A 24,927-nucleotide genomic window follows, 5' to 3' on the forward strand; every position below is an offset into this window, starting at 1 on the left:
AGACCAGGAGGAAGCACCTGGCTCCTGGCTTTGGATTGGCACAGCTCCAACCATAGCAGCCATTTGGGGGTAGATATGGTAGATATGGTGCATACTAGGCAGCAATCAGAAGCAAGGGGTTAGATGGATACACAGCAATGTGAATGTTTTAAAAAATACAGTGCTCAGTGAAAACTATGAAGAAACAATATGCCATTTACACAAATTAAAAATACACTCAGACAAAACAAAAATTCACATTTTGTAGGAACATATGCAAAGAAAAACATATATTAAATGGAACTCAGCTGTCCATGTGGGGGAGGAAAGGGAATAAAAAGGGGAAAATGTGTGAAATTTAAAAGTGACACTATCACTGATCAGACATGGTGAAGTGCCATGTACTAAGGCATGTGATTAACTATAAACCCTGTGCACCCAAGTCAAATCAAACTAATCAACAAACGACCATAAAACTGGAAGGAAATACAATGAATAGTACACAGCTGTCCCTGATTTTGGGATAATGAGAAATTTTTACTTTCTTTATAATACATATGAAGTGCTTCAAAAAGTTCATGAAATTAAAAAGATAAATTTATTTTGGTGCAAAAAGAACTTGAAATCCATTCTAGCTTGTCATAATATTAATTTTCTATGAACTTTTTGAAGATCCCACATATGCTGACTCCAAATGTTTTACACTGAACATCTGTTAATTCCAAAAATTTAATATAGAACCAGAATTTAAAAAAAAATCATCTGGAGGAACATGGTTTGGTGGTAGGACAATAGTAGTCAAAGTCTATCTCCTGCAAGAACACTGAAACATTTTCTAAGTCTGAATGCAGACTGAGTGGGACAATGCATTCATTTTTCCTTCGTAAAATTACCTTAACTTCTGAAATAATATTTGCACAACTGATCAAAATAAAATGCAAAAGGAAACAAAGACATGTGAGAGCAGCGGCTTTAAAAATACCCAAATGGATCCTTATTGTCCCAAAATTCTGCATGAAAATCAGTACCTTTACCTGATGATGCCAAACATTATTGGTAGAGCACACAGCTGACCCATCAGGGCAGACATGAGTAGTAAACAATGCCCATATCAGACTGGCATCCTCAAAATACAGTTGACCCCACACACTAGCCCTCTAGTTCCAAGACAAAAACGTGCTGTTTTTCACACAACAGACTTCCACCTTACAGATAGAAAGTCGAGTTTCCCAAACCAGAGGAAGGGTGGGAGCAGTTTTGCTGCCCTTTCCTGACCCCATCACCCCACTTCCTGTCATCTGGGTGCTCTGCTCTCTGATTCTGAAATTGACCCACAGATTACCTTCTCCATCAGACAGACTCTTAAGCATGTTTTAAAAGACTTTTTTTTTTTTTTATTGAAAGAGTTACACACACAGAGACAGAGACAGAGACAGACAGAGAGATCTTCCATCTGTTGGCTCAGTCCCCAAATAGCCTCAATGGTCAGGGCTGGGCTAGGCTAAAGCCAGAAGCCAGGAGCTTCTTCCAGGTCTCCCACATGGGTGCTGGGGGCCAAGCACTTGGGCCATCTTCCACTGTTTTTCCCAGGCTATTAGCAGGGAGCTGTATCGGAAGTGGAGCAGCTGAGTCCAAACCGGTGCCCATATGGGATGCTAGTGTCACAGGCAGCAGTTTTACCAACTATGCCACAACGCCAGCATTTTTAAAGATCTGGCTCAGAGGTTATTTTCTTCAAGAATTTTCTTGAAACCACCGGCACAGTTTTGCTTACTCTTTTTTTTTTTTTTTTTTTTTTTTTTAAGATTTATTTATTTCTTTGAAAGGCAGAGGGGTTGCTGTAATGGAAAAAAAGAGAAAGAAAGCAAAAAAGAGTTACAGAGAGGCAGAGGCAGAGAGAGGGGTCTTCCATCTGCTGGTTCACTCCCCAAATGGCTGCAACGGTTGGAGTTACGCCGATCGGAAGCCAGGAGCCTCTTCCAGGTCTCCCACGTGGGCTCAGGGACCCAAGAACTTGGGCCATCTTCCACTGCTTTCCCAGGCCATAGCAGAGAGCTGGATTGGAAGTGGAGCAGCTGGGACTCGAACCAGCAGCCATATGGGATGCCAGCACTGCAGGCGGCGGCCTTACCTACCCCACCACAGCACCAGCTCCTTTGCTTACTCTTTCAACTAATTTTTCCTGAGAACCTGCTATGTTCCAGCTTCACAGCTGTAGCCCCGTACTACTCTTTACTGAACTGTATGATGCTGTATCCAGGTCTGTCTCTCTTGCTGTTGAATGTAATTAAAACTGAAATACCGTTCAAAGGCTATTTCTTCAATGAGAAATATTGCCTACTCTGTGTACTCAGGAGTATTCAGTACTCCCTCATCGAACAGCCTGGTGCAGTGGAAGGACCAGTCTTGAAACCAGACTGACTTGAGTTCAGATACTGACCCCAGCCTTTACTCTTTGATGCTGAGCAAGTGACTTTTCTGCTCTGAACAGTTTGTACATCTGTAAAGTGACGATAACAATGATATCTTCCACACTGTTTGCTATAATGATTAAATGGGCACAGTGTAGGAGCTCCACAAATTTATGGGAAAGTACATTCTAATCTGTAAAGAACTACTGGAATGCACATGATAACGACATTGTGGGTGGGTGGTACAGAAAAGATAACTGTAACCCCGGCAAACAAGTAACGATTATTTAACCATGAGGGCACAAAGCAGCAGAGAAGCAGAACTTTCACAGAGCATTTTCCTGAAGTGGAAGGGGAAGGCTGATCTTGTTTTTAAGGGCTTGATAGATATGCAAGGAGAAAACATGATTGGCCATGAGTACAACCATCAGCACTGCTCAGGAGCAATAAGTGACACAGATAGCTCAAAATGAAAACCCCCGGTATATTGGGAGAAATTCAAAGTGAGGATCAAGTTTATGCAGATGATATTTTACCAGTAATTAATTTAATAAACACTAGGCTAAGGATAGTAGTTATAGCTACTATTTTTGACTGTTTATGTACACATACTACAGCACTTTTTATACACATTGGCTTGTATAATATCTACAGCAACCTCATGAAATAGAACTCATCAGTCCCTTTCCACTAAGGAAGTAGAAGCCCCAAGAGGTGTCAAGACTTTCCCAAGATCATACAGAGCAAAGGGGGGGGGGTAGAAATACAAACCCAAAGTTCATTCAAAAAGAGCAAAATTAATTTGCTTCCCAAAATTTGCCAACCTTGTAAACACCCCCCTCCCCCCCGAGTTACAGTTCATCCTTCTGGTCGACCAAAACTTTTTCATTTTTATGCAGAAATGCTCCTTCAGCTTCCCCTCCTGGCATCTGCCCATCATTTCCCAGTTCCTCTTCTGAATCCTCTTCATTTTCCTCTTCTTCAAGTCCCCAGATATCATCTTTCTCTTCCTCCTCCTTTTCCTTTTTAAGCTTGGCCTCTTCTTCCTGTTTTCTTTTTTCTATTTCTTCATGGAGTTCTCTCCATTGCTTCTCTATGTCCTGTTTAGAATGTGGAATTTCCAAAGAATTCAGTGATAGCATAAAGAAAGTTAACCCATTTTAGAAATGTATGGCCTTGGCCGGCGCCGCGGCTCACTAGGCTAATCCTCCACCTTGCGGCGCCGGCACACTGGGTTCTAGTCCCAGTCGGGGCACCGATCCTATCCCAGTTGCCCCCCTTCCAGGCCAGGTCCCTGCTGTGGCCAGGGAGTGCAGTGGAGGATGGCCCAAGTGCTTGGGCCCTGCACCCCATGGGAGACCAGGAGAAGCACCTGGCTCCTGCTATCGGATCAGCGCGGTGCGCCGGCCGCAGCGCGCTACCGCGGCGGCCATTGGAGGGTGAACCAACGGCAAAGGAAGACCTTTCTCTCTGTCTCTCTCTCTCACTGTCCACTCTGCCTGTCAAAAATTAAAAAAAAGATAAAGAAAAGAAATGTATGGCCTCTTCCATCATAGATTTCTGGGATGCTGCTTATTTACAAATATTTTCAGTATGCGAGAAATGACAGAAATGTGTGTCTAATTTGTTTACAGTAAACATTTATTGCATGCCTACTGTGTTCCTAAACACAGCGCCATACAATCTACACATATTATTGTATTCCTCACAGCCACGCATGGGTTAAGTGTTGCTCATTTTACTTTCCTAAAGGATGTGAGGTTTGGACTTCTTTATAGGCTTTTGAGGGTCTCTCCAAATTGCACATAAGCCCCCAGGTAGGCAGAAATTTCTGTTTCATCCATTGCTGTATTTCCAGTGACTACAACAGTGCTTTGAACAGACACTCAACAAATATTTGTCAAGCAAATATATTGTTTAGTAATAATAGCTCTCATGTTATGGAACACATATAGAAGATAGTTTCTATCAGTATTCCCAATTTATAGATGAAGAGAGATTAAATAACTTAGCCAAGTACACATAGCTCATGAAGAAGGGAAACTGGCACAGCAGGTTAAGCTGCTACCTGTGAGGCAGGTATCCCATATGAGTGCTAGTTGGAGTCCTGGCTGCTCCACTTTTAAAAAAAAAATATTTATTTATTTGAAAGGCAGAGTTACAAAGAAGCTGAGGCAGAGAGAGAGAGAGGTCTTCCATTCTGTTGGTTCACTCCCCAAATGGCCATAAGAACCAGAACTGCACTGATCCGAAACCAGGAGCCAGGAGCTTCTTCCAGGTCTCTCATGTGGGTGCAGGGGCCCAAGGAATTGGACCATCCTCTACTGCTTTCCCAGGCCATAGCAGAGAGCTGGATCAGAAATGAAACAGCGGGCACTAGAACCAGCACCCATATGAGATGCTGGCACACTGCAGGCCATGGCTCTACCTGCTATGCCACAGTGCTGGCTCCTGCTCCACTTCTGATTCAGCTCCCTGCTAATGTCCTGGGAAAGCAGCAGAAGATGGACTGTATTTCTGGGCCCCTGTCACCCACGTGGGAGACCCAGCTGGAGTTTCAGTCTCCTGAGTTCAGCCTAGCCCAGTCCCGGCCATTGCAGCCGTTTAGGGAATGAACCAGTGGATGGAAGATCTCTCTCTCTCGCTCTCTCTCTCTCTCTCTTTCCCCATAACTCACTCTCTTCAACTTTGCCATTCAAATAAACAAATCTGTTAAAAAAAAAAAAAGAATGGAGCCCAAATTGGAAACTTAACAGTCTAGCTCCCAAACTCAAATTCATAACCAATATATATATAATAGCGCCTCACCAAAACAATATTAGACAATAACTGCAGAGTAAAACAAAACAAAACCAGACTTATAAGTGCTTTCAAATCTGACAATTTTCTTCCAGGTGCACAATGTCAATGCTGTTTTAGAAACGTGTTAAAGTTCTCTCTAAAAGAACTTTTTTGATGCTTGTCCTTTGCTGATTCTCTTACCATAGCTTATTTGCCTACTGGATCATCGAGCAGTAATCACAAACCTGCTTGAATGAACCTTCCTGCAGAACCAGGAGGTCTGGATGGATGGTGTCACCATCATGAGGCCACGGCCCGGAGTATCACTCCGCCCACGGAATGGTTCTGGGAGGTCAGGGGAACTGGCAGAAAGCACCATGGCTTTCCTTCTTCCTCCAAGCTATCCCTCAGAAGGGGGCTCAGTGGCTCCCCTCTAGGTCACCACCCTGTGAGCAGGCAATGTGCGACAAGAGCAACGTGAGTTCTGGGTTCAAATTCTAGCTCAACACGTAAAGGTTGTGTGTGACCCTGGGCAGTGCATGCTTTGGATCTCAGTTCCTGCAACAGAAAAACGGGCGACATGACATCTGTCTTACTGAGCCGGCAAGTGCTCACAGTCACAAGAGCGGACTTGTAGATGTGAGTGAATGTGAATAATTTCTCCCTCCTCTCATGGCAATGAGACCAGAGGTGAGACAGAAAGGGCAAGGCTGATTTGTAAAATGAAATGACAGAGCACAGCTAGACGTCAGACATCTAGAATCCCAGGGAAGGGGAGCATCTTACTTTTCTCAGTCCCCAGGTATTGTTTCCAACCTCTTCTGCAAACTCTTCATCATTTGTTAGGAGGAAATTGTCAAAGATGCTGCCTGATTTCACCTGTGAAAATGAAAACAACGAATGATTAGGACCAGGCACTGAGACACAGAGGGGCTCAGAAATCACCAGGGAGCCCTTGCTAAACACACATTCCCAAGGCACAGGCCAGGGGCTTTAACCAGCAATGGAAGTTGAAAGAAGAACTGACAACACAGGGGGCCTAGGATGCCCTCGCTGACTCACTCGGGAGAGAAGTCAAGTGACTGTTCCCTAAGGGTCTGTGCCCCTCCAGCCACTGAACATTATTTAGAGTTTCATGATGAACTTTTATCATTCTGCCAGTCTCCAAATAGGTGTCCAGTGGGTGTTGCCCCAGCTCAGACTGGCAGCACCTACCTGCAATGATGCTTCTGTATAGATGCCCTTTTAAGGGTTATTGCCTTAGTATAATCAGAAAAACTAAAAGGACAAAGGAGAAAGAAAGGGTTTGGCCAGACATGTCAGGAAAAATGTATATTCTCTACCATTTAGAGTGCCCTGTTTCTCTGTTTTCTTAAAAACAACATTTTTAACATTTGCAATGAAAAGGAACAATTAATTAAATCCATGATAGTGTATTTTCAATACTTATTCCCCGCCCCCTAAAATTGTTGATTTTTATTTATTTGAAAGGGAAAGACATAGAGTCAGACACAGAGAGATCTCCCCTCTGTCAGTTCATTCCAGAAACGTCTGCAACAGCCAGGGTTGAGCCAGGCCTCAGCCAGGAGCCAGAAACTAAATCTGAATCTCCCACATGAGTGGCAAGGACCCAACAAACTACCTGCTACCACCCAAGGTGTGCACCAACAGGAACCCAAGGTGCACTAATAGGAGCCTGGGGCTGGTAGTGGAGCCAGGACTTGAACCCAGGCACTCTGATGTGGAATGTGGGCATCACGAGCAGCAACTTAACCACTGTGCCAAACTCCCACCCCTTCAGTCTTCATTGCTTTTCTTAATTTTTTTTTAAAGATTTATTTCATTTATTTGAAAGGCAGAGTTACAGAAGAAAGAGAAACAGACAGAGAGATCTTGCATTTGCTGGTTTACTCCCCAAATGGCCACAATGGCCGGGGCTGGGCCAGGCCAAAGCCAGGAGTGAGGAGCCCCTTTCAGGTCTCTCCCATGTGTGTAGGGCTCCAAACACTTGGGCCATCTTCTGCTTCTTTCCCAGGCATGTTAGCAGAGAGCTGGATGGAAGTGGAGCAGCCAGGTCTTGAACCGGCGCCCATATGGGATGCCAGCACTACAAACAGCAGCTTAACCCACTACACCACAGCGCCGGCCCCAGTGTTCCTTTCTTTAATGATAAAGGAACAAAATAGGAAGCACAAATCATAGAATCAGACCAGCTCAACCAGCTGTGTGACCATAGGCAAATTACTCAACCCCTCTGAGCTTGTTCCCTCATAATTAAATAAAGTAATAACTCTCTGGCAGTAGTGTCAATAGAATCAGAGAAACTCTACAAAACACTTTGTTCTGCAGATAGTAGTCACTCTAAGGCTATTAGGATAAATTTTTAATATCTGAATATGTTTGAGAAGCAGCAAAAAGGGTTACTCTGTAACTTTTTACTTTAGTAGTGAGTCAAAGAAATCATTACATTAACTTCATGGGCGCTGTTGTGTGACCAAGAAAAAGTCTGCAGCATGAGTTACCATGTCACTCCCCCACAGGCTTTGAAACCCACCCCTTCCTTTTTTATGGTCTCCCTCCCAAAAAATGTTTTAACAACAAAGGCTTTTATTTGGCTTTCACCAACCTCGCCTCCAGCAGAAAAACAAATGACAAAACAGGCACTCTGAATAGAGATTACTTTGCTCTGAGTCATTTTTAAAAATTGGTTTTAAAAATTCCTTGTGCAAGTTTAAGATATTTTCTTACCTCTGGGATTTTTCTTTTCTATTGAATGGTCAGCAATTTTGCCTATTTGTGGATTCTCTCATTTTCCAAACTCCCATGAGAAGTGTTCCTAATATGCACTGTTCTCAGTGACCCCTCACCCCTGGTCCCATCCATGCTCATGGGTCACCAGGATGCCAGTCCTGCTAGCTACAACACCCAAGAAAGAGCTCCATTAGACTGCAAAGCCTAAATGAAGTCCTAAGGAATTTCGCGAACGTCAGTTCACTGAAAATGATCAGATTTCTGGTGCTATCTTGCTTGCATCAGGTAACGGAAAGAGCACGGGCTTGGGTGCTTTTAGCTTCAGGACCTTATCAAGTCAAATCCCTCTCCGAGCCAGTTTTCTCATCAATAAAATGGAGATGGAGATCCTACCCTCCCACCCTCTGAGAGCTGTGGCCCAGACCATCTGATGGAGGGGATGTCACGTGCTTTGCACTGTGGCTAGTGCTGCTTGCCTTACAGGTTCCTTCACAGATCCTAAGGAGGCCCAGAGATTCGTTCTCTGCCAACTCCTTCCAGCCTCTATGCTGATCAAACGAAGCAATCAGTTCTACCTAAGCAAGAAAGCTAAAGGGGTTATGTTTACAAGTGTCAGAACAGGGAACAAGAGTGGTCATGGACTAGGCAGGAAAATTAGATGGCTTAAAAAGCCTGGATGGAGGAGTGACAGAGAGGCCAGCTGGGCTCTCAGAGCACTGATAGGTTGGAAACCAGGTATTGGGGCAGGGGGCGGGACAGGCAAAGGCAGTCCCATCTGTCTCCTGCTGAGGGTCACTTGGCTTTTCCAGTAATGTGTGGGGACTTTAGTAAACTGGATGTTCCTGTCTGAGTGGAAACGGGGGAGTAGGGCCTATGAGTGCCAAGCCCAGTTAGAAATTAGAGGGAAAGAATGCCTGCTAGGGTGATGTCAGCATGTGCAGAATTCTTTCTCTCTTTCTCTGTCTCTCTGTCTCTCTCTCCCCAACCCTTCTCTCTCTAAAAGAAAACAACACCAGCAGGATACAGAGATTAACACTGGAAATTTAGAAATGTGGACTCTTGGGCTGCATCCCAGACCTGCTGGATCAGATCTTCATTTTAATAAGATTCCCTAGGGCTTCACAGCATGTTCAAGTTTGAGGAGCGTGGTTTAAATTCTTCAAATAGAAAGGGTTGACAGCTTAGAGAGGCTGATAGAACCCAGAACAATCAGTGCCAAATATTTTTTAGCTTCGTAGATGAACAAAGATACAGTTTACAGAGGAAGCTCCTGGCTCCTGGCTTTGGATCAGCACAGCTCCGGCCATTGCAGCCAATTGGGGAGTGAACCATCAGATGGAAGACCTCTCACTCTCTCTGCCTCTCCTTCTCTCTCTGTGTAACTCTTTCAAGTAAATAAGTATATATATTTTAAAACGATGCCGTTTAAAAAGTGTACCTTAATGTCTTCAGTGGAGGTGGGGGAGAGCATTTTAATTAGACAGTTTGATTAGGCACATTAACGTGACCAAGTATTTAACAAGATGTTCCTGTTACATATTAAGAAGGAGCAACCAGGGGTGGATGTTCAGCCAGGCAGTTAAGACGCTGCTTACAGATGCCCACATCCCCTATGGGATAGAGTGCTTGGGTTCTACAGCTGGCTCCTGAATCCAGCCTCCAGCCAATGCAGATCCTGGGGTGCAGTGGTGATGGCTCAAGGAATTGGGCTCCTGTCACTCACAAGGGAAACCTGGATGGAATTTCTGGCTTCTGCTTTGGCCTGGTAGGGAGTCACTGTTGCAGATGAGCTCTCTCTAGCTCTCAGATAATCCAAAAAAAAAAGAAAGAAAGAAAAGAAAAAAGAAAGGGAAGGACAACTGAATCTGAATCAAGTAGAGATGACAATAGGAACTTGTGCAAATTGTATCTACATTCTTTAGACAAGAGAGGAAGGAAAGAAGAAGAGGATAAGATAAGATGTGTGCCCGCCCCTCCCTGCTCCCCGCCTCCCTCCCTTCTCTCCTGAGCCCCCAGCTGGTGATCTACACACCTGCCCTCCATGCATTCCTATGTTGGTCTCCTTGAGCCAGGAAACTGAAGGGAATGGAAATAATGCAAGCAGGAGATCCAAAAGTAAACAGGGGGTGTCTGTCCCAGGGCGTCCAGCAGCTGGGAACCGCGGGAATCACTGGTCAAGGACAGCAGCTCTCCGTGGTCATGGGACCTTCCAGGACACTCCCAAGGACAAGCGGCCATGGCCTCCAGAGGCCCTGTTATGCAGTGGGGGTAGTCATTACAGCCAGGGTTTTTGAGGCAGACCGACCCGGGTGTGAATCCTGCCTCTACTGTGTACCAGCTCTGCGCTCTTGGGTGTATCCTGTGACATTTTGAGTCTCAGTGCTCTCAACTGTGGAAAGAGATAACAATGTGGGATAATATGGGACAGCTTAGAGAGCTGTGAGAATTAAGGAGTTGATATATGTAGAGCACAGGGCCCAGTGTTTCACATAGTTGAGTTCCTTTCAGCTCCCGGGGAATTCCCTTCCAGGACAGTGTAGACAGGAGTTTCCGAGGCTTCCAGAGATGCCGGTGGGCCAGGCCATTCGCTCCGGGGCCAGTGCTCCAGGAACCCTCCCCCTCGTCAGGAACGGTAGGGGTGGGAGTAGTGGTGGAGGACAACTTTCCCAAGGCCTGAGTGTCCTAATCTTTCCCACCCAATCATAAGGGAAAGATGACCGGCGGAGAGGAAGAGGCTGGGTCAGGACCCAAGCTCAGGGCCGGGAGAATCACCTGCAACGTCTTTCCGGGAATGTTAGTGTTTCTGTGTATCCACAGAACCACCCCTGAGGATCACGCAGGACTGGCAGAGGCAGTGTAAAGTACTGGGACCCCAAATGTGACACCACAAAGATCTGCCTTCACATCCTGGCTCTTGGCTTGCCTCACCAGCTATGTGTCTTCAGGCAAATGACTGGACTTTCTGAGCCTCCTTTTTACGTCTGGAAAATCGGAGATTTCGCAGTGCACATTACACGGCACATGCACAGGCTCTGAAACAGTGCTTGGCGCATGGCAGGGACTCAGTAAACGGTAGCTGCTATAATTATTAGGGTGAATGTAATTACTTGTATTTTAAAGATGAGCAGTTGGAGGCTTAGAAAGATCAAGGGTTATTTAAGTCTTGTGATTTCCAGCCTGGGGCTCCTTCCACTTTTTGAAAACACCTCGGGAGTTGATGAGGGGCTCTGAGCCCAGAGAGCTTTACCTGCCAAAGGTCCAGGCCGAGGACGCTGATGTTGTAATAGTGACAAATGGTGGGATCAGGCTTGTACTTAGGGTTGTCTATTTCTGGATGAATCCACTCCCCTTGGTAATTGGGATTGTCAATGATCCGGGGTTTCCATTGTCCCTAAAACAAGGAACCAAAGAGTGAACGTGGCATTAGGGTTTTGCCATTTTTCTGATTGCATATAATCCTTAATTGGTTCCTTTGCTTAAGTGCATTAGACTTAACAATTCAGAATAAGATTCTGGGAGCTTCCTTCCATTTCTTTAATACAATACACTATCAAGTTCCCCTTTCTACCCAGAGGGAGCCAAATGAGGTGGCCAGGACCCATTCTGACCTTGGTCTTATCTGTCTGCACAAGCTCCTTCATGAAGTCAAGAAAAAGTAGTTTCTCAGAGAACATTATCTTAGTGTGCTTGTGCTCGGGACCATTGTCCTCCCGGTGTGCAGCACAGGAAGGTATGGCGAGATACAGTTCTGCTTGCTTTAGTCTGTTGTGCCACTGCACCATTGGCTGATTCCTCGTTCTTCCGGCCTCCGACACAGGCCAGGCATTAGCCCTTAAAGAGAGGTTCTCCTCCTCTACCACTCTTGGCTCCTTTTTTTTCCACTCTTGGCTCTTGCATGGGCTCTTGTTCTACCCTTTTCCCTTCAGGCCCACTTCTGAGACTCCCAGTTCCTGACCTCAGACCCATTTCCTGTTTTGATCCTGTTCCTTTGACTGGCTGCTGTCCACTGCTCTGGACAAACCCTGTGCCCAGGGCTGCCCAGACTGCTACTGTCAGCGCTGGCTTCTGCAGCCCACTGTCTCCCAAGCAGGCACCTCCCTGAAAGCAGGGCCGAGAGGAAGTGACCGTTGTATTTGGAGGGGAGGGCAGATGACCACAGGATCCCAAAGTTTCTGTTTTGTAGATCAGAATTTGCATCTCTCCAGTCTTCCTCCTCATATCCATTGGAAAGAGAGACCCCTCACCTTGTACTTTACGTTGGGTATCAGGGGCCCTGCCCACTCCCCATCCATGGCCTCATTCCAGTCGGCGGGCTTCTTGGCCTCTGGGTCTGGGATGTACTCAGAGTCTTCCCAGTCCTAAAATGAAACGTTCCTCCATGAGGACTCGGATAAAACTGGGGTCTAGAGTGCAGTCTAACTAGATCTTCCTCCCCACCCCCACCACTCTCCTGCTCTCACCTACATGAAGACCCGATCAAAACTCTATGAACAATCCCAGTGCAGGAGAGAAAAAGCCTTGAAGCACCTCTGGCCCTTCCTCGGGGCTCACTTTCGCTCTGACTTTCAGTCCTTTAAGCTCCAGTAAGATGGAATTTCCCTAATATCTGACCCGACCCTTCCCCCAGTCAGGTGCCCTGCAGTGGTTTGGATGTGGCTTGCTTCTGCCAACATTTAAGTGGAGAGGTACTGCACTTCCTGCAGCAGCACTGGAGCCCCAGGATAGGGTAGTGACTGTACCTCCAGAAGTGCAGAACAACTGAGACAAGCAGTAAGTGTCCTATCCTGGGGCCATGGTCTGGGCTAGTCAGCCTCCATCTTCCCTGGTCCTCTCAGTGGGAGACTTCGAGGCCTGCAGCCCTTCTGCTCTCCCAGCCTTGAGCCAATCTGGACAGTATCAGGTGAACAGTCCTCACCAGGAGCGGGGTTCTATGGTTAGTCTTGCTGCCCTGTCTGCTGGGTCTGGCAGAAACCTAGCCCTCAATTTTCCCATGGTGTTAAAGGTCCAAACACTTCATCTGCTTATCTGCCTTAAGTGCTGAGTACAACTCCCTCTCCTTAGGACTGGCGTCCCTGCTGAATTTCCCTATACATGGCTGGGCCACTGTACGTCACTCCATAGGCCTCTTCTTGGGGACTGGACTCAGCTGCTGGGGCCCATGCTGTTCCCTGCCTGACCTCAAACATCTCTGCACGAGGCTGACCTTGCTCTGACCTGTGTGGTAGCAATATGGCAGATGAGGCACTCTATGGCTTGACTCCAACAGACCTGTTCAGCCTCACTTCCCACGACAACCCACCTTGAACTTTATGTTCCCCAAATAATGAACGGCTGCTCTCAGTTCTTTACACGATCATGTTATTTTCCACTTAACCGTTGGGCCTTTGTTTCTGCTGCTCCCTGGGTCTGAAACATCTTCTTTAACCTATTTTTCTTGCTCTAATGAGTCAACTGTTTGGAATTCAGTAAATTATTAACCTATTAAGGTCATATATTAAGGACTTACTATATACCTAGCACCATAGTTTGTATTTTATGTTAGCATATTTAATCTTCACAACAACCTTCGCACATAGGTATTACAATAATCCCTGTTTATTAAATTGGCTTTCACAGAAGTAATATTCCTTGCTCAGGTCTAACTGTTGATAAGTTGGAGATTCACAGTGAGTAAATATTGGAGCTCAGAGACCAGTATTGTGATGCAGTAGGTTAAGTCACTGCTGGCAATGCCAGCATCCCATATCGGAATGCCCTTTCTAGTCTCGGCTGCTCCACTTCTGATCCAGCTCCTGCTAATGTGCCTGGGAAGGCTGAAGATAATGGCACAAGTACTTGGGTCCCTACCAACCGTGTGGGAGGCCAGGATGGAGTTTCTTGCTCCTGGCTTCAGCGTAGTCCAGAGTCTGCCTTTTGGGGAGTGAACCAGCAGGTGGAAGATCTCTATCTCCCCCTCTCTCTCTCTCTGTCATTCTGCCTTTCAAATAAATAAATAAATCTTTGTTTTAGAAAATAGTGGAGCTCAGATTCTAACCCATGTGTCTGTCTCTAGGGTCTATCTTCCCAACCCTTAGGGTATGCCCATCACTCCTCCTCCTTCCTAGACCCCTGCCAACTCCCCATCCCAGTCAGGGTGAGGAGCCTCTTTTGGGTTCTCTGAGCCATTGGATCCCCTGATTCTCAGCACTGATCTCACAATGGGATTTCTTGGTTTTATACATACATATATATATATATATATATACACACACATATATATGTATATATACACACACACACACACACCCCTCTGGACTGAGTCCCTGGAAGCAAAGATTCTCCTATTCATAGCTCTATCCAGTATAGGTTTCCAAAATGCAATAAATACACTGCACTCCACACATTCCCCATATTGGTCACCTTGGAGTCAAAGATATGTACATTCAAATCCTGGTTCTAACATGTGTGTACTTGGGCAAATGCTCCATTCTTTAAGCATCGATTTTCTTATGCATGATAGAAGAATCACAACACACTGCGCACACAGGCTGTCAGAAGAGTCAACTGATCGCAGTGAATCTGAGTTGCTGTGCTCTTTCTTGGTATCTTTGGATACCAATATAACTGCATGCCTCCTTGAGGGATTGATGCCCCTGTCTCTGTTCCATAGTTTCTAGCCTCCTCCTCCTCTCCCCACAGTGAGATCCTGCCGGCTTCCCAGCCAAACACCCTCTGACCTCAGGTTTCTTATCTTCAGGATCCTCTATTTGCAGGCGCTCATCCCATTTCCGTGGTTTCCGGGCATAGGGGTCTTTGATTTTTCTGGGAGGCAAGAAGTCCCAGTCATCCTCCAGTTCCCCAGCTGCTACTTGCTGGTTGTCAATTTTGACCTCATAGGTAGCATTGGGGCGAATGATCAGAGTGTACAGGTGAGTGTCTTTATTGATCTATAAAGGGAAGATGGAAAATCACAGTTCTATATTGGACATCTTTGGATTTCAAGCATCAAACGCACCCTGAAGGCCACCCCCACATATTTACAAATACATTTACCACACCCTTCTGTCCATTTCTCTGGTTACCTCTACAGGGATTCTGAGTGTTACTCTCATCCACACTCTGGTCTCTCCAAGCCTCAGTCCTTCCCTCCCCTGCAGCTCTGATCGGTCCATGATCTTGCCTGTTTCTCTGTCCAGACCCCTAGCCTGTGAGCATCTCAACAGCACGGCTCACATATGAGTCATCAGTTGGGTCTACAACTTCTACCATAAGCACGCCCATGAGTACTTCAGGGAACCGCTACGTGTTTAGTCCATGCACAGTCCTGCTAAGGAGGACCCCAGGCCTGAACACAAGTTCTCTGGTGACCAAAGCCCTGTGGGATTCTCCAGCCTCTGTTCCTGCCCCTCCTCTGTGTCCCAGTGGTACCAAACTTCTTATGGTGCTACTGTCTCTCGAGTTGCCTTGGCTTTTCTCATAGAATTGTCTCTTCCAGGAATTTGGTTCTTGAAATTTCACACCCCATCACAAGACCAAGTCATGTTTATTTTCCAAAGTTCAGCACAGGGGAAACCTCTAAGCTTCCAAGGTGGATGGGGATCTCCTGTGCCTCCACAGATGCCGTCACACTAGACTGTAACTTCCCTTCGCTAGATTCTTACCTTCAGTTGACTGTGAATTCTGCGAGGTCAGGGACCATGTCTGGCTCACTTTGTGCCTGGCTTTTGGTGAATACCCATCTGGTTGCAGATGAGGTCCAGCTACTGTCTTGTAGTTGACCAAGGTCTCAGTAACTTGATGTTACTAGGATGCACTGACCACCACATGCCACCACCACCCGTTGCTAAGCCCAGTACTCCCTACCTCCACTGTCCGCGCCAATATTTAGCAGTGGGGAACTGGCCAACACAGAACCTTATGTGGCTTGCTAGGCTTTTGGAGCAACTGTTCCTTTGCAAACTCCTCCAATTTACAGCACTTCTCTAAGTCTACTTTCTAACTTGTAAAATGCAGGTGATGGTATTTAATTTATAGGGCTTTTGTCAGGATTAAATAATATAACATAAATAAAATGCTTATCATAACTTCCCCCTGGACTAAGGACCAGCCCACACACTTACCCTGCACTTGATGGTCTTGTTGTTCTCATGGTATTTCCCTTGGTAATGAAGAATGACCTGTACTTTGTTGTTGCCAAAGCCACAGATGTCAGGGCCTGGAATCAAACCCCAAAGCACAGTTTCACATCTCTTTTAGGTAGTTTTTGCCCAATCCAAGGTCAGGAGCCATGACAGACACAGCCTGTGTATTAATTGAGTCTCAGCAGGAAATAGATGGCACATTCAACTTGAGAATTATTGGGGAAGGATTTAATGAAAGAATTATTTACAAAGGTGGAGCAGGACACAGAGACACAGCCCCCAGCAGCAGGGAGCTAGTCCCACCCTAGGCCTGAAGCTGACTTGCAGTTGAGGGATAAACTATCTTCTCTCCCTTTATCTCTTGCCAGGGCTCCCACCGTCCAAACCTAACCTGAAACCCCTGTGCCAAGCATTTTATATCATGTCATCTAATTCTCACAAGCAGGTGTACTTTTAGCTGGGAATATTGTCACTCAGAAAAGTTAACCAGCTTGCACAAGGTCAAACAACTAACAAGTACTCTTGCTGAGATTCAAACCTATGCATACCTAGCAAAGAACCCTGGGGTCCTTTCAGCTTTACCAGCATTCGGGGAGTGAACCAGCAAATGAAAAAAATCTCCCTCTTCCTCTTGTTCTGTAACTCTGCTTTTCAAATAAATAAATAAACAAACCTTTTAAAGATTTTTACTTATTTATTCATTTGAAAGGCAGAGATACAGGGAGAGAGTGAGAGAGAGAGAGAGCGAAAGCGAGCGCTTCCATCTGCTGGTTCACTCCCCAATGGCTGCAACAGCCAAGGCTGGGCAGGCTGAAGCCAGGAGCCAGAAACTCCTTCTGGGTCTCCTACATGGGTGCAGGGCCCAAGCACTTAGGCCATCTTCTGCTGCCTTTCCAGGCACATCAGCAGAGACCTAGACCAGAAGTGGAGCAGCCAGGACTCATGCCAGGCCCATATGGGATGCCGGCACTCCAGGCAGAGGCTTAACCTTTATACCATAGCACCGGCCCCAATAAAATATTTTTTATTAAAAGATTTATTTGTTTATTTGAAAGGCAGAGAGAGAGAGAGAGTTCTTCTATCTGCTGTTTCTCTCCCCAAATGCCTGCAATGGCCAGAACTGGGCTGGTCCAAAGCCAGGAGACATGGAGCTTCTTCTGGGTCTCCTAGGTGGGAGCAGAGGCCCATGGATTTGGACCATTTTCCTCTGCTTTCCCAGGAGCACTAGCAGGGAGTTAGATAGGAAGTGGAGCAGCTAGGACTTGAACTGCTGCCAATATGGGATGGCAGCACTAAAGGCAGCGGTTTTACCTGCTATGCCACAGTGCTGGCCCCTCAATGAAATATTTTGTAAAGTTATTTGAGAGGGGGCCAGCGCTGTGGCGTAGCAGTAAAGCTGTTGCCTGCAGTGCTGGCATCTCATATGGGCACCAGTTTGACACCGAGCTGTCCTACTTCCGATCCAGCTCTCTGCTATGGCCTGGGAAAACAGTAGATGGCCTAAATCCTTGGGTCCATGCACCTGCGTGGGAGACCCAGAAGAAGCTCCTGGCTCCTGGCTTTGGATCGGCGCAGCTCCGGCTGTTGCAGCTAATTAGGGAGTGAACCAGCAGATGGAAGACCTCTCTCTCTCTCTCTCTCTCTCTCTCTCTCTCTCTCTCTCTCTCTGTGTGTGTGTGTGTGTAACCCTGACTTTCAAATAAATAAATAAATCTTTTTTTTTTTTTTAAGTTATTTGAGAGGCACAGAGAAAGAGACAGACAGAGGTCCTATCCACTGGTTCATTCCCCAAATGTCTACAACTGCTGGAACCAGGCCAGAGTCAGGAGCCAGGTCTCCCACATGGGTAGCAAAGACTCAATCACTTGATCACTTGCTGCTTCCCAGGGTCTGCATGAGCAAAAAGCTGGAATCAGGAACTGGAGCTGTGCATTTAAACCCAGATACTCTCATGTGAAATGTAGGTATTTTATCCACGTTTTAACCGCTAAACACCTGCCCCTTAACATACACACCAACCTCACCTTCCATGTTATTGTGCTCTGACTATGCGAAAAACACACATACACATCTGCACAGCGTGCCCTAGCCACATGGGTCTCACCATTTCTCTACTTGCATTTGAATTCATGACTGAGCTTTTGCATTCGCTGTTTCCTGGGCCCTCCACCCCCTTGCCTATTAAAATTGAACTCACTCCTCAAAGAACAATTAATACGTCCTCCAAAAAGCCCCCATTGGGTTGAATCATGCCTTCTGTGATCTCACAGTGCATCATCAATTCCTGTTTAAAGGTATATCTTTCATTCTGCCTTTTAAAAAATTATTCACTTGCCTGCAGGTATGAGTGGAGTGGAAAAAACATAGGCTTTAGCGCCATAGTATTTTAGACTGGGTTCAAATACTGACTTCCCACTTACCTTAGGCAAAATTCTTGCCCTTATTTCCTCATCTATAAAGTGGAGATAATAGCCCAATTTTGTTGAGTTTTTGAATATAGAATAAATAATATTTGCATGAAGGAAAAATTACATTTTTACTATTTCCAATTTCCCTGTTGCCACCACCACATGCATACACACATGAACACAAAGTGGGCAAAGGCACACTTTATAAACACCTAGAGTACAATATTGCTCTGCATAAGAAAAAAAAAGAGTAGATGGCAGGAGGATGCAGACAGAAAGTGCAGGGAGGATTTTGGCAAGGGCTTGCAAAGGGAGCTCTGATGCTCCCTAGACAAGGAAGGGAAGGCGTAGAAGGGGAACTTGAGGGGAATTTTGCTGTGGGATGTGGGTGTAAACTTTCCTCTTGACTGTACGAAAAACATTCAGTACAGTCCATGTTCTTCAGCTGTGCTTGGAGAGTTGGATTGATTGTTATTGTTTGTTGGTTTTTTTAGTATCAAAAAGTTTAGAGTTACTTTCCTCTTGACTGTATGAAAAACATTCAGTACAGTCCATGTTCTTCAGCTGTGCTTGGAGAGTTGGATTGATTGTTATTGTTTGTTGGTTTTTTTAGTATCAACAATGTTGCAACTGGATTCAAGGTTAGATGGAGCTGAGTAAGAGCCTGACTGCCCCCAGGAGGCCTGGAACGCAACTAGGCTGCAGATGCAGCCCTCCCAGCACAGTACAGATGCTTGATGAAGGTCATTTCCTGCGCCTTTCTCCTCCCCGCTCCCCCCCCCACCCCCACCCCCACCCACCACCCACCCACCCCCCACCCACCCCCACCCCCAACCAAGGCAGAGCACGTGGTCACACAGAAGAATGTCTGCACAGTGTGTGACCTCCTTCCCCTTTTCAGAGAACTGGGGAGTGTGCCCCTGTCCTGTAGAGCTTGCTAATGCCAGGTTGCTCCCTACCCCATCTCTTTGGTCTACTTAAATTAGCATTTAAGTTTAGAGTTGCTTTTTTCAGACCTTTGAAAGAGTTGTACAGCAGAGGAGGTGTGGAGCTATCACATAAAAAGTATTCTTTTCCAGGTCAGTCTGAACCTTTCCAACAACCACAGTGGCTCTTACATGATCCCATGGGGCTGACATCTATCGGTGAGCTTACCAAACATGATGTAATACTCAGATTCCGAATGCATATCCTCTTGGTTCAGGGTAGCAGGAAAGAGTTTCACGTACCCACCACCACAATCGATGCCTTGCTCGTGTTTTACTGAAAACTGAACCACCAAGGTCTCATTCACATTGCTGAATGGCTTAAATCGGGTCGAAAGGGCATAAAACTTGGCATCTTCACTGGTCTGGAGACCTGGAGGCAGAGACCACAGTCTTCAGGCAAACATCCCCAGAAAGCAGCCAGAGAGACCCAGCACTTGACCTAATTTGACCCAAGGCTGCTCTGGTATTTTCTTACAAATCTATTATGTACCAGCTGCTGTGCTGGAAGCTTTACCCACATCTCTTTCAAGCCACCCTGCAAAATGGATATTGCCACTTCACAAAGCAGGAGGCTGAGTCATGGAGTGATCTGTTTAGGGCCCACAGCTAGTCAGGGACCAAGCTGGGATTTTTTATTTTTAAGATTAATTTATTTATGTGAAAGGCAGAAAGAGACAAATACAGAGATCTTCCATCTGCTGGTTCACTCCCCAAATGTCCACAATGGTCAAGGCTGGGCCAGGTTGGAACTGGGGAGCTGAGAACTCACTCCAGGTCTCCTAGGTGGGAGGCAGGGAGCCAAGCACCTGAAGCATCATCACGTGCCTTCCAAGGCGCACGCTTGTATGAAACTGGAATCAGGAGCCGAGTGGGGACTCAAACCCAAGCCTTCAATCCGGGATGCCCAAGATTGGGTGTCCCAATTGGCATTTTGAACACAAGACCAAATGCCTACCCCTGCAAACTCAGATTTTAAGCCATGTTTGTTTGATTCTTTCTTTCCCCTATACCATGCTGTCTTTAATTTTCAAGAGATTACAGAATGTTGTTCCGCAGATTTTCAGAACAAGCCCTGATTTTCTGAGTCCTCTTAGGTGGCCAGAATGAGGCTGTGCCATGCACAAGTGCTGTTGTAGAAGGAAGTCCTACACCGCCTCTTAGATTGAGCAACGATGGTTGTTAACATGTATGGAACACATACATTTACCAGTGTGTTTCATAGAACTTAATCCTCGTGGTAACTCCATGAGGTGGGCTCTACTAACACCACCACTAATATGACAACATTGAGGGCCCTGTCACGTGTCTGTATCCCCCAACCAGTCTGGGGAATTCCCACCCTCAACCATGACATTTTCCTCTACTTCAGAAAATACCAGGGCTGTCGGGAGTCTGGGAGCCTCTCTATAGTCTAACTACATGACTGTAGATGAAGAAAGCACACACAGTCAGAGATGAGACATACAAGCCACGTCTCCCAGCTCCAGCCAGCAACCTTCCTATCATTCTGAGTCTCAGGCCCTCTTCGGCAACATATGGATAATTACTCCTACCTGGGAAGATTCCTAATGAAGATCACACAGGTAAGAGGCGTGAGAAATACTTTGTAAACTGTCAACACAAAATGTAAGTAAGAGCTACACCAATATTCAAGCTTCCTGAGGGTCCTTCCTTCAAAACACCACAGCTGTCTGAACTTCCACGGGCTTATGTCAGGCTCTGAATAATTTTTAAGCTCCTGAAGATCAAAGGCGTCTTTATATTCCCAGCATCTAGGACAGGGTCTGAGCTCACTGTGCTAACTTGCCTGGAAGGATCCCCGGGTCTGATTCCGATGATGATGCTTGGGCATTTATCGCACCCCAGGCCCTGCGGTATGCACTCTCACGCCTGACGATGCGTTATAGCTCCTACACTTTGAGGAGTATGCTTAGTTCCCTGAAGATCTTAAGGTGGGCTAGAGTGGCCCAAGAAAATTGCATGGGGGCTGGAGTGGGCACCAGGGAAAGAGCACACAGTTTGTAGGCATGAAGTCATGGTTTTGAGTCACTGCTCTGCCAAGCCCTGCTCTCTCAACCTCATTTGCACCCCAAGGCCCTTCTAGCTAGCCAGGCAGAATCAAATGAGCCCAACAGGGATGAGATGTGGGTGGCAGCAGACTGCCCTCACAGGGGTCATGGAGGCACAGGCCTCCCAGGGACCTCTCAGGCTCCAATTCTGTCTCCTCTGGAAACAATTTTCCAGAGTGGATTTAAATGAGATTTAAAGTGCTCAAGCCAGTTCATAATTCTCTCCCTTAATAAACATGAAAATCAGATTCATAACAGCAGCCAGGAGGGAGAAGATGGGAAACCACTCCAGGGAACAATCAATGGATTCTATTTATAGGACCAAAGCTTTCTCCGGAAAAAAAAAAAAAATGCCTGCAGACCTTGTCCTCAGAGCTCACCCTTCCTCCACAACATTATTTGACTCTCCCAATAGCCCAGGCTAATGGTAGGCAGTGATTATTACCTCTATATAATATCAGGGCTCAGAGATGTAATATTTGCCCAAAATGACACAGCCAGTGTCATTAAACGGTTGTAGGGGAGAGAGATATTTGGGTGTTCTATGGTGCTTGTCTCTATTTCAAGTAGAGTGATATTTGAAAAACCCCAGCGGCCTGGGAAAAGCAGCAGAATCTAGTGCTAATGAACACCGTCCCTGGAGGCAGATCCAGAATGAGATCTCAGCCCTACCTCTTGCCAGCTGTGTATATAGCCCTGGGCAAGTGGCTCTACCTCTCTGAGGCTTCTTTGCAAAACTGGCAAAATAATAGTAATCACCACCCAAAGTTGCTAGGGAGATTAATGGGGACAATGGATGTAAGAGCTTGGTTTGAGATGTCCTTATTCAGCGAATAGATGTTATCATTTTTCTAGAGGAGTTTATTCTTTTCTATTTTCAATGTTAAGAACAAGAAGTGACTTGATTGTAGATAAAAGACAATTGTATGAAAGTCATAATTTTTTTGTCAATTAGTGTATTCCTGAATCCCAGCATTTACCTTTATCTTTTTCTTTGTCTGCGTAAAATCTTCCTGCAGTGAGCTGAAATTTACCATAATCCGGCTGATGTTTAGATTCTACCCATCGTTTTTTCCATCCATCTAAAAAACAAAGGAAAAAACAGCAACACATAGAAAGTACTTACTTTCTTAAAGACATTAAAATGCTGCTAATGCTGACTGGGACTTAGAGGAGTGGCAAGGGTGTATCAGGGGATGGCGGCAATATTCCTGAAATCCCCCTCATGTCTGGTGCCCGAGTCTCACTGTCTGTGCATTCCTACATGGAGTGGCTCAACTACCAAGCCATTTGTAAGTTAACGCCCTACCGCACCCTCTGTATGACAGTTGAATCCTGAAAGTCACTAAGAGACTATGTGGTTGAAAGGCATGAAATATTTATTCTCATAAAAGTAGGTGGAGGGGCCAGCATTGTGGCACAGCGAGTTAAGTCACTGCTTGTAATGCCGGCTTCCCGTGTTCTTTTTTTTTTTTCCCAGTTTTTTTTTTTTTTTTTTTAAGATTTATTTATTTATTTGAAAGCCAGAGTTACACAGAGAGAGGAGAAGCAAAGAGAGAGAGAGAGAGAGAGAGGTCTTCTATCCAATGGTTCACTCCCACAATGGCCAGAGCTGCGCCAATCCAAAGCCAGGAGCCAGGAGCTTCTTCCTAGTCTCCCACGCGGGTGTAGGGGCCCAAGGACTTGGACCATCTTCTACTGCTTTCCCAGGCCATAGCAGAGAGCTGGTTTGGAAGTGAAGCAGCTGGGTCTCAAACTGGCGCCGGTATGGGATGCCAGCACTTCAGGCCAGGGCGTTAACCCACTGTGCCACAGTGCTGGCCCCAGAGCACCAGTTCTAGTCCCAGCTGCTCCACTTCCAAGTCAGCTCCTGCTAATGTGCCTTGGAAAGAAGCGGAAGATGGCCCAATTGCTTGGGCTCCTGCTACCCACATGGGAGACTCAAATGGAATTCCAGGCTCCTGGCTTCGGCCTGGCCCAGCTCTGGTCATTGGAGCAATTTGGAGAATGAGCCAACAGATGGAAGATCTCTTTCTCTCATTTCTCTCCTTCTCTCTGTCACTCTGCCTTTCAAATAAATGAATGTGTAGGGTTTTTTTAAAGTGTAGATGGAAAAATATGCTTAGGGAGACAAAGCCCTTATACATATTTATGTTTAGTACAGTAAAATAATAAAATCTTCCACAAGTAAAGACATTAGCAATAACATTTTATACTTTTTGAATTAGTAATATGATGACAATCAATTTCCATTTACCCCTTTTTGTTGTTTAAATTTTTTAGACCCTTCCTTGCAGTTCAAGAAGATGCTAATAAATCTGCTTTGCTTTGTCCTAGATGGCATGTAGACAAAGAAGTACTCTTTTTGGACCTGGCACTCCTTCCAAACATTCAGTGCCTTTCTGATTGTACGCTTGGAGTTGCTGACTTCCTGGACCCACCATGATCCCAGAGTCACAGGGCAATCTGGCCTTAAAGGGAGCCTGTATTTCAGCTCCCTGCAGCTAACTGGACATTCCTCAAATCCCACAACCTAATATCTAAGGTTATTGCTTTAAGCTCTACTCACAAAAACCCCTTATCACCACACATCCACTAAGACCACTGGGAGCTGCTCTAGCAGCTCCTATTGCTCAAGTCTGATGACTCAGCTACCATTTCTCATGAGACCCAGGGGATTTGGGCTTGCTTTTGAAGAAGTTAAGAATATGCCATCCCAAAATATGCTGCTCTGGCACATTGACCATCACTCTGACCTTCATTCTGGCTTTCAAAAGCAGAAGATAAGATTTTCATGTGAGAAATGTCTTTCCTATACCAAAAGAAAAAAATAAAAAATACATTCTTTTATTTCTTTTTTAAAGTAACATTCTTTTGAAAATTTTAGATTTTATATATTTGAAAAGCAGAGAAAGAGAGAACTCTCCCATTTGGGTGCACTTTCCAAATGCCTACAACAGCTGGGACTGGGCCAGGCTGAAGCCAATTGCCTGTGACTCAATCTGGATCTCCAGTGTGGGTGGCAGGGACTGAAGTACTTGAGCCATCACTTGTTGCCTCCCAGCGGGTACATTAGCAGGAAGCTGGAGTCAGGAGCCCCAGCTGAGAATTGATTTCAGGCACCCCAGTATGCAATGTGGGCATCCCAAGTGCCATCTTAACTGCTGTGCCAGGAGCCTACCCCTGTAAATAACATTCTTTTTATCAAGGATAGGAAGTTGAAATTGAGGGAAATCTTTATAAACAAATCTTATTGAACTGACCCTCATCTTCCTAGTCACTTCTCTCCCCAGTGAATTAACCTGCCCTGTCACACTTCACAGTTCACTCTTCTCTGTCCAACTAGATATATAAAAAGCCGACTCTGATGCTTCTTTGGATCTTCATTCCCTTATGAGGGCCATCACGTGTTGTGAGTA

At 45.8% G+C, this 24,927-nt stretch overlaps 1 protein-coding gene across 1 annotated transcript in view; it reads right to left on the bottom strand.

The window, feature by feature from the left end:
- Positions 1-737: 737 nt before the first annotated feature.
- LOC133759085 (calreticulin-like) overlaps positions 738-24,927 on the bottom strand; it is a 32,714-nt gene continuing 8,524 nt past the window's right edge. Inside the window, exons 2-10 of the mRNA XM_062190080.1 lie at positions 22,489-22,590; positions 19,606-19,809; positions 16,022-16,116; positions 14,639-14,848; positions 12,167-12,280; positions 11,170-11,313; positions 5,958-6,050; positions 3,246-3,490; positions 738-900 (exon numbers count right to left, since the gene is read on the bottom strand). Coding sequence (XP_062046064.1) covers positions 738-900; positions 3,246-3,490; positions 5,958-6,050; positions 11,170-11,313; positions 12,167-12,280; positions 14,639-14,848; positions 16,022-16,116; positions 19,606-19,809; positions 22,489-22,590 — 1,370 coding nt within the window. The remainder of the gene's footprint in view (positions 901-3,245; positions 3,491-5,957; positions 6,051-11,169; positions 11,314-12,166; positions 12,281-14,638; positions 14,849-16,021; positions 16,117-19,605; positions 19,810-22,488; positions 22,591-24,927) is intronic.

The sequence above is a fragment of the Lepus europaeus genome, chromosome 5 (assembly GCF_033115175.1).
Source record: "Lepus europaeus isolate LE1 chromosome 5, mLepTim1.pri, whole genome shotgun sequence".
In the NCBI taxonomy this organism is placed as follows: Eukaryota; Metazoa; Chordata; class Mammalia; order Lagomorpha; family Leporidae; genus Lepus; species Lepus europaeus.